At 36.1% G+C, this 12,684-nt stretch overlaps 1 protein-coding gene across 3 annotated transcripts in view; it reads right to left on the reverse strand.

Annotated features, from left to right (window-relative positions):
* The window catches only part of LOC122800061 (Kv channel-interacting protein 1), a 1,177,177-nt gene that overhangs the window by 118,615 nt on the left and 1,045,878 nt on the right, over window positions 1–12,684 (reverse strand). For all 3 annotated transcript variants that reach the window (XM_044069553.1, XM_044069552.1, XM_044069551.1), the window contains exons 5-6: window positions 11,429–11,536; window positions 9,706–9,810 (exon numbers count right to left, since the gene is read on the reverse strand). In XM_044069553.1, the coding sequence (XP_043925488.1) occupies window positions 9,706–9,810; window positions 11,429–11,536 (213 nt within the window). The remainder of the gene's footprint in view (window positions 1–9,705; window positions 9,811–11,428; window positions 11,537–12,684) is intronic.

Consider the following 12,684-nt stretch of genomic DNA (forward strand, 5'->3'; position numbering starts at 1 on the left):
CCCCCCCCAATAAATTTGGCTTTTTCCAGATTTCTTGTGCTGTGAAGTTGAGATGCAGTTGAGTATTGAGTAGATTGTACAAGGAGCTGAGAGCTGCAGGGGAAGAGAAGTTTAGTGCTGCTTATGCTAAGTCAGCTTGCATTGTTAATAGCACAACAGGTTATGACTTGCTTTTGATGCAGAAGGTTGTTGGTTCCACTCCCACAAGGGGTGAATGCTGCCGTACTGAAAAAATTAAGATATTAACTATGAGCCTGTTATCAGTTTGCTATCCATTTCCTATTGCAATATTACTAGCTTATCATTTTTAATGTAATATAGGCAATTTATTCCTCAGGGGCATCAGACACTTTATTTTTCGATGAAACCATGAAATATAAAGGTATTTGCTCGCAACAACCTCATTAGTTACAGATTTATTTAATGTGGAATTATTTAGATGACTTTTTTACTTCTTCAGAGATTGTGCATATTTACTGATAATGGTGGACTGTAGAATTGTGCATATTTACTGATAATGGTGGACTGTAGAATTGTGCATATTTACTGATAATGGTGGACTGTAGAAGTTTGAGTAGACTTTTATGATGGAAATGTTCTGAATTGGGCAGTTTTGTCATTATTGGTGCATGCATTTTGTTTCATTGTTTACTGGAAAAATGTTCAAAACAATAGGAAGGTGTATCAAAGAGCACATGTATGTTTCATATGCAAGGGGCCTATGATTTGAAAACAGCCCAGAATTCATCTTTATCTGCCACTGGTAAAATGTATTTTCTTTGAATGTGGTTTTCAATGCTGTTTCAATGAAAGTGAGTTTCAAGGGCAGAGAAGTTTTAATGCTAAGTTTGTTTAGCAGATGTCTTAGTGTTTGTGCTGTAAAATGCAAAATAAAACTTTCAAATGAAGTACAAATCATCATAGAAGTAAATCAGTATGCACATTAGTGTTTATGGTAAATGGAGTGAAATAGCCAAGTAATGGATCATTGGAATGGCTGCAGGGGGAGGCTCCATTTGACCATGATTTTGTGAGGGGGAAGGGCGGCAAACTTAAAGACAGCCCCAGCTGAACTATACCTCCCAACTGTACAGATTTTCAAAGAATGAATAGATTTTTGCTTCTTATTTTTGGTTTGTTCCTCATAAAATTTGTGGTTTTCTGGCAAATCATTTAGGAATTAAGTCACTAAATAATGACACACTGAGTTTCAGACTTCATAACCTTCAGAAAAATGCATGCTAAACTAAGATCTGTTGTTCTATCAACTGTCACAGTTTATAAAAGAGCAATTTTTAGTACTGTTTATATGTTCCCCCAATATATTTGGCCTTGTCCAGATTTATTGCATTAACAGGTTGAGAGGTACATGCAAATAAATTGCTTTATAGAATTAGACATAGCCAAACCTCTCAACTGTCCCTGATTTTGGCTCAAAATTTTGCTCTTCCCCCTAATAATCCCTCCACAAAATAGCAATTTTGGAAGAAAACATGGAGGGTTTACAATTAAGAAATAACTGTAATAATCAGAGTTATAGATTACTTTTATTTCAGAAATGCATGTAGATTCTTTTATCAACTGCTCAAGTTAGCAGTACTAATATTAAAGTGTCCCTTCTTTGACAGGTTCCCAGCTGTATTGTGTGGCTATTTTATATTTTTACATCACATTTTTGGTCCATTTTTCATAAAATTGTGTTTTTTTGGCAAATTAGTGACAAATCATTAAAGACTGAAGTTAGAAAATAATGGCAGACATTTGAGTTTCAGATTTCATACCATTCAGAAAATGCATACTAATGCAAGACCTATTCTATTATCTTTCTAAGTTTATAAGAGCAATATTTAAAAATTGTCCTTATTTTTGGGCCTTTGTCCCACTTCTTTGTATGGCTTTGTCCAGATTTCTTGCTCTGAGGTCGAGAGGTATGACAAATGTGTCAGGGCCATCACAGTCAGCCAGAGACATTTCAAATTGTGACATACTTGTTGCACCCCACTCCCCCATGTAGTGACTCTGGATGTGTCGAAGCAAGGCAAGGAGTAGTTATGCAGTGTAAATGTGCAGAGTATCCCCCCATCCAAGGTAGACACAAGTACTAGAGTGGCTTTTCATCTGTCCTTGATTTTTGCAGAATGGTCTGGTTTCTGTCATATGTTTTGTACTGTTGATTTATGCTTATTACTCAAAGTGCCTGTTGCTCTGTGTTTAAGTAGCAATACTTTAATGACCATCAGGTAAGCTTGGCTGAGATCATAAGATGCAAGTAAGCTTTAATAAGCATACTGTTAAAGAATTGCCAACATTGAAAGCCTTTCTGTTGTTGCCATGTAGAGAATACTTAACTAGATAATGTATAAGCCTTGGGTATTGAAATACATATGACAATATTTGTCATAAAGGACAGGATTACATTATTTTAAGAAGCTCATTACACTTGGAGACTTCCAGTCATCTCTGCAGGCTTTACCCGTAAACTAAACAGAATGCCAATCATGTGGTCCATAACCTGTACAGTAATCCTTTTAAGCAATGTATCTTATTTCTTGTTTGCTTTTCATTTTTTACTTCGATCATGTTTTCCCCATGAAACAAGTAGATAGTTGTCAGGCAGCAGGTCTTTTTTTGGATAAGAAACACTTTTACAAGTGGAGGCATCAGAGATTTCAGCATGTTACTTGGTACTTTAATAAAGCTGAATATAAATTAGAATTAGAACTGCAGTGCAAGAAGTGGTTTGAGCTGAGTGCTGCTTGTTTTTCTTATACTTGATTTTGACTGGCATTCCATTAATGTATTTAAAAAGTAATTTATTTTTTCATGCCTCACAACCTTTTTGTTTCCATCTAGATATTAAGTAAGCTGTCATGCAGCCAATGCATTGAAATATTTTTATTCTTCTACACTTCATTTTGTCTTGATTGGACTCTCATAATGACGGTTTGGCACCCAGGGCAGTGTATTTAGTTAGTTTTTGTGGTTTTGAGCATAGCCCCTCCCCATTGACCCCACCCATTCAGCTGTCTCCTGCAGCCCCCCTTTGATTGGAAGTCACCAGCCGCCACTGGGTAGTTGTGTAGTTTAAACCGGTTTAATTGCTTTAACCTATGACAATCTTGGGTTCTATAAGGGAGATTGGTAGCAAATTTAGTTACTTTATTGTAGCAGGAGGCAAGGTTCTTTCCTTGAGTATTGTTTAAATTTGTTAGGATAGCAGCAGCATATAACCGAGTCGGCAATAAGAAAGTGGTGGCTTACTTTGGTTTTAACTTCTTGGATAAAAGCGCTAACATTAAAACAGTTTAAATTCTTTTGTGTGCAGTTTTCCTTGCCACTATTCCAACATCTAACAATATCCACATCACCATGAAATAAAGTTTGTCACCCAGAAGTTACTATTCCTGTTTACTCTAGGGCTAAACAGTTTTTGAGAGAATCCTAGAAATGTGCCAGCTTTTGTCCTAATATCAACTAATTCCATGTGTTTTCACTGCTTCCTATGTCGCCGAAAGAACTGCAAAATTGTATTTAAATGCAGAACAGTATGATGCTCAGTGCTGTCCTTACCTGGTCTGCTGTCCTTAGAATTAATTCAGTAGTTGTTCCAATCCTTATCAAAACATGTTTTTAACAATTTACACCATCTTACATATTTACTACTTGAATCCATCCATGTCAATAGACTTTGTTCCCATTCTGAAACATTACCAGTGAGCTACGTTCTCATTCCTTCATATACTTCCTTATTTCATTCATTTAATACAAACTCCTATTCACAAATTCTTTCTGGAATTTAGTATTTTCTCATAGAAATGGATGTCAAGAAATATGCAAAGCTCAAGAGATGAATCTTAAATCTAGATCAAGCACACATAATAAGTAGCTATGATTGTAGAAATCCAATCATACTTCTTTGGAGGCCATGGAGCTTTTATTGGCCAGATGTACTAAAGGTCAGAGAAAAAAGGTGTAAGGAAGAGCATGGAGTGTTTTGCTTTGAAAGCTGTAGCATACTTAGCTTTGCCACACAAATAACATCTAGAAGCTGTGTCTACCTTTTCTGCCTAGCAGTGGGAAGTGTTTTACAGCATTTAAAGCTGTTACCGTTTCCTAGCACTTCTGTGGTGGGTAATGCATGCTCTAGCTTAAGACTGGAGCATAATAGCTCTAAATGTGTTTTTAGCTAAATGCCATTGTACTTTTTTTTTAAGTTTATAAGTCTTTATGGATACATTCAGACCAATAAAGACAAACCCCACTAGATGTGGGCATGTATGTTTCAGCCTTCTTATGACCTCATCATCATAGCATAAGTGGACCTGCTTTATCTATACAGCTGTTTCCAGATCCTCCTGCTCAACCCCAAGAAAATTAAGTTAATGCTTTTTACCTCAAAACATTGCCAAAATCAAAAGCATTTTTTTACCATAAAGTCACCAAATAATACTGTCATTGAAACTGTAACTCACAGTAAACTTTTAGGCGTTATAATAGATGACATTCTCAGATATAGCCAGCATATACTGCATGCCATTAAATCTAACTCACCAGAAACTAGGCTCCCTTTATAGGATCAATGGATTCCTTACAGATACTGCAAGAAAAACTTTAGCCACCACCTTCTTTTTGCCGACTCTCTTATATGCCACTTATATCCTAACAAATTTAAACAATACTCAAGGAAAGAAACTTGCCTCCTGCTACAATAAAGTAACTAAATTTTCTATGAATATCCCTCATAGGACCCACTATTGTCATAGCTTAACACAATTAAACTGGCCTGAACTACACAACTACCTAACATATTCACAACTAACTACAGTACACAAACTTATTCATCATTTAGAAAAATGCCCTGCACTACAAAACTTATTACTGCCGTACTTGGTGTTCACTGTACGATACTCTCCAAATACTGTCCTTAAACAGAATACATTCAAACTCTTACTGAAATGACAAAAGAGTTTCTATACATAGCTGCTGCCTGTACAATCCATTACTTGCACGTGGGCTTTCTCTTTAGTAACTACTCTTTAAGTGGAACTTAGCATAATGCAATGTAAGCAAATGGAGATTTTTTTCCCCAGGCTTCCGCTGAAAATGGGTATTACCCAGTCAGACTTTCCCGGTAAACAAAGACAGATAAATAAATAAATGTGTTTATTATCACTTGCAGCACACTTATGTCTGCCTTACATTATATCTTTTTTCTAAATTATTTTTGAACCTTGTTTACTAAGATTAGGGGAATCAGCTAGTTGTTTCTAATTCCTATTATTCCCAGCAGAAGCAAGTGCTTGGTAGAAGAGGAAACACTGTGCTACCTTCCCCCTATTCAAGGCAGCTGACATCTAAGGAAGTCAAAAGTTCCAATGAATGTATACAGCTATGTTTGCAAACCTGCCCTGCCCTATATTTACCTGACATATGGAAAAATGGCAGCTTGAAACCTTCACCAACACTCCAGAAAAAAGTATCTAACAAATTTAGGCATTTTATTTTATTAATTTGTTAACTGGAAAAGCCCTCTGAGCACCCATGGCTCTTTCCAGGGTGACCAGAGGGGACTATTTATTTAAGAGACATTTTCAGAGTTGTACATTGTGCAAATGGGGATAGAGGAAATCAAACCCGGGGCACCAGGGGAAACCTTGTTAACAGATCAGTACATTAGTATCTGTGCTATACTGAAAACCGACAATCATTTATCTTCTCCCATCCCCAAACAATCTCTCTTTCTGGAATCCAGACAATATATATATTACATTACAGCAGTTTAGATCAGCCCTCAAAATGCAGCAATGCATTTTCCATATAATATAAAGCTGGTCATCGTCCTAAGAAGTGTACTTAGATGCTTTTCTGCCACATGCACGTGTTAAACTACAGGAAGTCTTTACTTCCATTTGTACCCTGATTATCAATGCAGTCTTGTTAAATGGCAGTCTGACAAAACATTTCCTCAGTCCCTAAATGTTTTTACACTGGGCCTAGATCTATCCTGAACCACCAAACCACCACTACATTAATATGTTAACTTTGATGTTATGCACACTTAGAGTAAGACAGTACTTGATTTTCAAACAAAACCCCATATTAGTTTACACCCCACTTTGTGAGCTCTTCAACATTGTATACTTAGCTCATGAAACTAGTGTCACAACTGGTGAGCTGAGCTTTTGATAACTGGCTCTTAGCAGCTTTGCAGCTAACAAAATAGCAACTGGTAAGGTGTTGTGTCCCTTATAATATGCAATACTTTATTAATAAAATACAATGATAGTAAAATAATGACAGACGTGATGTAATCTCTGTATAGTAAAAATGTGATGCTAATCAAAGGTAAGTCAGTGGGTCTGAAAAACAGTAGTGCATTTCCCTTCCAGAAAAAAAGTAGTTCTGAATATGACTCTGAAGTGATGATTTATTTTACATATTTTAGCTTTCTCCCCCATAGTTGAACATCAACTGCTCTGTGTGTCCATCTTCAACCCCTGTCTCCCTGAAGCTGACTTTTCAAAGATTTAATCTAATATTTAGTGACAGAGAAAAGGTTGAGGCATCCCATCATATTGTTGCTATGGCAGATTTTTTTCTGTTTCATGTCCTACACCTAATCCTGCCCCAATGCATGCAATGTGCAATGTTGTCACTAGCAAGTCTCATGGACATTTTCTGGTGGTAACTAATGCAGAATCAGCTAACATGTTAGCATTGTACTGAAGCCATTCTGAAATGTTGAACACGAATGTTTCAAATCAATTTCCAAAATTCTGTCTGCACATAATACTATGAAAACCAAGGTGTGATTAGTATCGTAGCAACATCTGCTTTGTGATAGTAAAACAGCACACTCAGGATCAAAAATTGAGACAAGTAAGTTGACTAAACCTGTACATTTAAAACGTACTTTTAATATGATGTTAACTGCATACCCTTAAACCTCTGCATTGAGTTCAGTTTCTTAGAAAGGCTACTTGGAGAGAACATACTTTGTGGAAGTGGGGGAATGTCCTCAATGAATGCCCAGTTGCTCTCTTAGCCCTCTCACCACTGCTTAGCTGTGTACATGGAAGTTATGGCTGGGGAAAAAGATAAGAAAACAAATACTACCGTGATGATGCTATGTGTGCATGTGTGTGTGTGTGTATATTTGTATGTATGTAATATAAAACTCTTTTACTAAGTATCAAACCAGTTCAAAGAAACATTTCTAGATACTTGGATGGTTTGTTTGAAAAACTCCCAAAGCAGTCTGCTCAGTCCCACTTCTGGTTCCATTCTGTTGGAATATTATCTAAAGCAAAATCTTGATACCTTATCCTCCTTTGCATAGCTATGTGAACCCAGTCTGTGAAGTTATTTGCACACAAAGACAAAGAGAATTGTTTAAAACAACTGGTTTTACTGTTCTGATACCAAGTAACTTCCCTATGAATAAATATTGTTGGAGTAATATTTTGTTACAGCTATAATACAACAGAACTAATGCAGAATTGGCTAACGTGTTAGCATTGTACTGAAGTTGACCTGAAATGTTGAAAATCAATGTTTCAAATCAACTTCCAAAATTCTCCTGCACGTAATACTGTAAAAGACATGGTGTGATTAGTATCATAGCAACACCTACTTTGTGATAGTAAAACAGCACTCAGGACCAAAAACTGAGGCAAATAAGTTGATTAAGCCTGTACAGTTTAAAACATACTTTTAACATGGTGTTAATTGCATACACTTAAACCTCTGCATTGAGTCAATTTCTTACAAAGACTACTTAAAATTACTGCCCTATTTCACTATCCTCCCACCATGACATTGTTTAAAATCTACAACAGAAAGAATAAAAACTCATCAGAACTTTTTAGTCCCTAGATGAACTAGTAGATTTTCTCATATTAATTAAAAACAAATTATTTTTAAGGAATATAGATGGTAACTAAATGCATCTCTCTCTCTCTCTGAACTTTGTGTAATTAAATATTACCAGATTTCTTGAAATGATGCATATTATTACAAGTTTTCTTTCACTTAAATTTCATCCATAGCTTCCTTATTAAAAATCCAAACTAAACCTTTGGCTTCTCTCTCTCTCTCTCTCTCTCTCTTGAGTTTTAACTTAGTATCTTTCCTGTGAAGTGGTAAAGCACACTGCTGAGGGAAAGCTAATGCTTAACTTTACTGTTGCAGCAGTGTACTGCATCTGTTTTACAGCGTATTTTCCTTAGTGAGGAATTGGGAAGTGCAATCATTGATTAAGAACAGAAGGAAAATAACTATTAACATGGCAACAAAATCGTACATTACTGAAATGATCATACATTCTGCAAATATTCAAGTATTCCCAATTTAACAGAAGGGAAATAAGCATGCACTCAATTTGTTCTTTAAGTAACCAAACTAGAATCCTTACCGGCCTCCTGTCTATTCAGTGAAATGATTTCCTAAACAGAATAAGTCATGTACCATGGTAGAGATGCCTGGATCTGTGTATGATATATGCAGTAAAATAAACATATGATTGCTGAAGTATTGCTACATGCATGCTTACAAGCAAATAGCTTAATATGCCTTGTGTGATAGAGAAGCGAGTCCATCCTTTGTTCAAAATTATACAGTGACCCCCCATTAATATTCAAAAATGTGCATGCTGATTGGCCAGCGTGCCCGTTGTAAATTCCACAATATACCAATGGAAAAAGGTCCGGTCACCCGGGCTTTTTTCCATTGTTATAAAGTGCTCAAAATATTTTTTTTAACCAAAAAAAAAAAAAAAAAAAAGGGAGCAACGGAGACTTTTTTTTCTCCATTGCTTCTGTTTCACAGCATTGATGTACTGGGTATGTGTGGGACGCAATTCCCATACGCATGCTTAGTACATCAAAACAAGGAAGCAGTGTACCACAAACAGTGGAAGGACAGTAATGCGCCATTATACAAAGACATTATTTAAGAAAAGTAAGTATTTTTTTTCTTAACTAATATCATTGTATAACAGCAATAACCGACTCCGTGGTTGTGGTACATTGAAATGTACCCACGGTTGGCTTTATTTAATCACTCGGGCTTCGCCCTCATGATTAAACCACACCAACTGTGGGTAAATCTTCAATATCCCAAACCACGTCGTCGGTTATTGCTTAAACAGCATATGGTCTGACTCCTGCTAGACGGGTGAGAAAAATGAAACCCCCAACAGCAGAATGTTAATTATTCTGATTTAAAATGAGGTTGGCTCCCCCTGGGAATGAAGGGTTAGTAGGCAAATGTTGTATATGCTGAGGTTTGAAACACAGTGGGTGGGGGGATGCATCTTTCCTTAGCACATGTAGAGAATAGCTTTTTGTCATAACAAGTCAGATGAAACAGATCTGCTTCCAGTGGCTTCAACCAACAGGTACTTTAATGTCAGAGGGTAATGGATACTGTGGGCTTCTGGGACGATAGAAATTATTTGATAGTGGAGGGTCTAATACCATTTAGTATAGTAGGGTTGCTAAACGGTAAGAAAATAAATACAATATCCAGAGGTTTTATACATCAGAAATGGATAGTATCAAAATCTGCAAACATAATGTCTGCAATATTATGAGATACCTGAGTAAGTATTAAACTTATACTTAAGGGTTTATAGGATTGTAACTAAGTCCTCCTGGTTTTGAGGTATATAAACTATCTACTGTACATTCACAAGTGCTTGTTTACCTGGAAGAAGGCATCGACATGCAGTCTGGGTGCATCATCCTTTAGAACAGGGTATGTAAACTTTCCCATCATGTCATAAATGGCTTTCACAATGCTCATCATCTCCTAGCAAAAAGCAAAAAGCAAACAGCCGTGTCATTTTTGTCTCTGTACACTAAATTGCATCAGTAATTGCAGTACCATCATTTCTGTAAACATAACAAAGAAGACAAGAGGTATATAGGATGTTTATTGTTTCATTAAGGTACTGTAGTATGTATAGAAATCTATACAAGACATTAATCTGATAAGCCTTTGTGTACACTGTTCTGTGTAATGGTTTATCACCTTTGAAAAACCTTGTGGCTAAAATAACATATTTATATTGTATGCTGGATACTGTATGTGTGTGTTTATGTGTGTACATGCAGGGGGTAACAGCTAGTATAACAATGATTGCTTGGGAATTGTGCTTTGAGAAATATATACACAATAATTATGACTTGAAAAGCTGCAGAAAACTGCTATTTTTCTATACCGGCTTTGTGGAACTAGGATTTAATTTGGATTTAGACACTCTGTTTATGGTATATAGATATGCACTCCCTCGTCTCTCTCCCTCTCTCTCTCGTTATATGCTCACACATATACATATAGTATACATTTGGTCGAGTTGCCAGTTCATTACATTATAACAGACATGACCAAGCCAAATCATCAAACTCACTTCAGTCAATATAACAACAGAGCTCTAATTGATCTAACTCCACATGTAGCACACATTAGTGCCCATTTCATAAACTTGGAGACCCTTGAAAGTAGTTGTAACAGACTTAACCCCCTCTTGTTTCCTAGGTTTGATGTAATGAATTTCAAATTATTTTTTTCACTGAGCTGCAGATAGATGATGCTACAGCTTGATGAATCAATATGCACTGCACAAGCACACACACACACACACACACACACACACACACACACACACACACACACACACACACACACACACACACACACACACACACACACACTGCTTCCACTCATGCTTTCTTGTCAGGAAGGTCTAGGAAAGCATAGTGACGTCCAGAATTCAAAATATATTTGAATATCAGATTCAGGTTTAATTAACACATCGCCTATTTGCATGCTTGGTGTTTTAATTAAGTTGTCATTTTCTTCTACCTCAGGTGGTATTTGAAAAAAGCGGTAGCAGGTGTTGTGTATATAAAGTGGGAGAAACTTAGAAGACATTGAGTGGTGGAGATAGTGGAATAGATTTGATGCTAAACACAGGAAGAGACTAGGTGCAATATATGACTAGAATTGTACCATGGTAGACAGTTATGTACAGTTCTGAGGTATGACAAAGCCAGAATGCAATTCATCAGGGTATGAAAGTGCACATTAATCACAAGTTTACTGGGACACTTACCAACCTCCAAAGAACATACCACAGCAAACATTCCATTGCAAAGGCAGAATATGGAATTGTCAAATTAACATATAATGACTTTAACACAGTATTCCACTCTTAGGTAGTCTTGAGGCAGTTCTACTGGCAGAATTAATGTAGAACGTAGGAGCCAGGATATTCTAGTATTCCTGTGCTGAGCTGTCATTTAACACAGTCAACTAAAAAATGCACCCAGCTGTAAACGCAAAAGTCGTAACAACCTTGTACAGCAGTATTCACTCAGACTTTTCACAATAAATACAGAAGCTTCTGCAGCCGTTTATCTCCTACCTCTTTGTTTATGCATCCGTCTTTATTAATGTCATATAGATTAAATGTCCATTTCAGTTTCTCGTGAACTGTTCCTCTGAGCAAAATTGAAAGAGCCATGACGAAATCCTAAAAAAAAAAAAAAATAATAATGATAAGATGAATACATGTACATAATGTGAAGGCAAGGAGTGCTTCTCTTTCAAAAGGTTATTTACTGCATGTATTTTCACAATATATAAAGGATGCATAAGTCAAGAGCAGTTTGTGTGCATACCACAGAAACAAGATTCGACAAAACTTTTATGCCTAATAAAATTAAAATTTTATGGAAAATAGCTTGAATATTTGGAAAAGATGTGCAGTACAAAGCAATAGTCATACAGGATATACATTTTTAAAAATTCAAAATAAATATTTTAGGACAGAGGTTAAGTCCTTGGAAAGCAACATGAGATTATACAATACAAAGTGTATATAAACATTTTACATTAGAGGGAATAAACTCTTGGGAGTGGGAATATGCAAATAAAGATCTGAAAACGGACTAAAATTGGGAGAAATTATTTGTGAACAGATGAGCTAAATAGGTGGTTTAGAGGGAATCTCCAAAGGCACTGCAAATGTAGTGGAGATGGAAATGAGAAGGGGAGGAGAAGAGAAGGCATACAGGGAAGGTTAAAGGTTAAATGTACTTCAAGTGCAGGTCACATGGGCTTAATGTCTCCTTTTACCATCAGGAAAATATAAGGTCAAGTGATACACTTAAATAAACTTTTAAAACACTAATACATTTCTGAAGTTAATATTTTCTGGTTATTTATTTTTATTTGTTAATCAGATTAGTTAACTAATAGAAAAAAATGTTTGAGCCAAACCCAAGCCATAGATGTACAGATAAAATATATAAAGCAAACAGGACTAGATAGATTCTTAAATATTACATAAAGAACTATTCACAGAACGTAAAATTATTTGAAGTGTGGATATGAACATGAAGAGACTTTCAGAAAAAGAGCACGATTATAAATGCAGGGCAACATATAAAATCTGCAGATCACTAATTTAAAAGTTACACAAAATAATTCATACAGAATAAGCATTGTTATTCATTTTAAGGTTAGTGTGGGAGGAATATGACTGGGTAGTAATTAGGTAAGGATAGCCAAGAAGAGCAGACTACAGAGTAAACTGGGAGGCTACAATCAAAGAGAATATGGATTGCAGAAGTAAAAGCAAGAGGTTTTAGGTGCAGTGGTGAATGCGCAGTAGGAAGA

The sequence above is a fragment of the Protopterus annectens genome, chromosome 4.part0 (genome assembly GCF_019279795.1).
Source record: "Protopterus annectens isolate FY-2018-M chromosome 4.part0, PAN1.0, whole genome shotgun sequence".
NCBI lineage: Eukaryota > Metazoa > Chordata > Ceratodontiformes > Protopteridae > Protopterus > Protopterus annectens.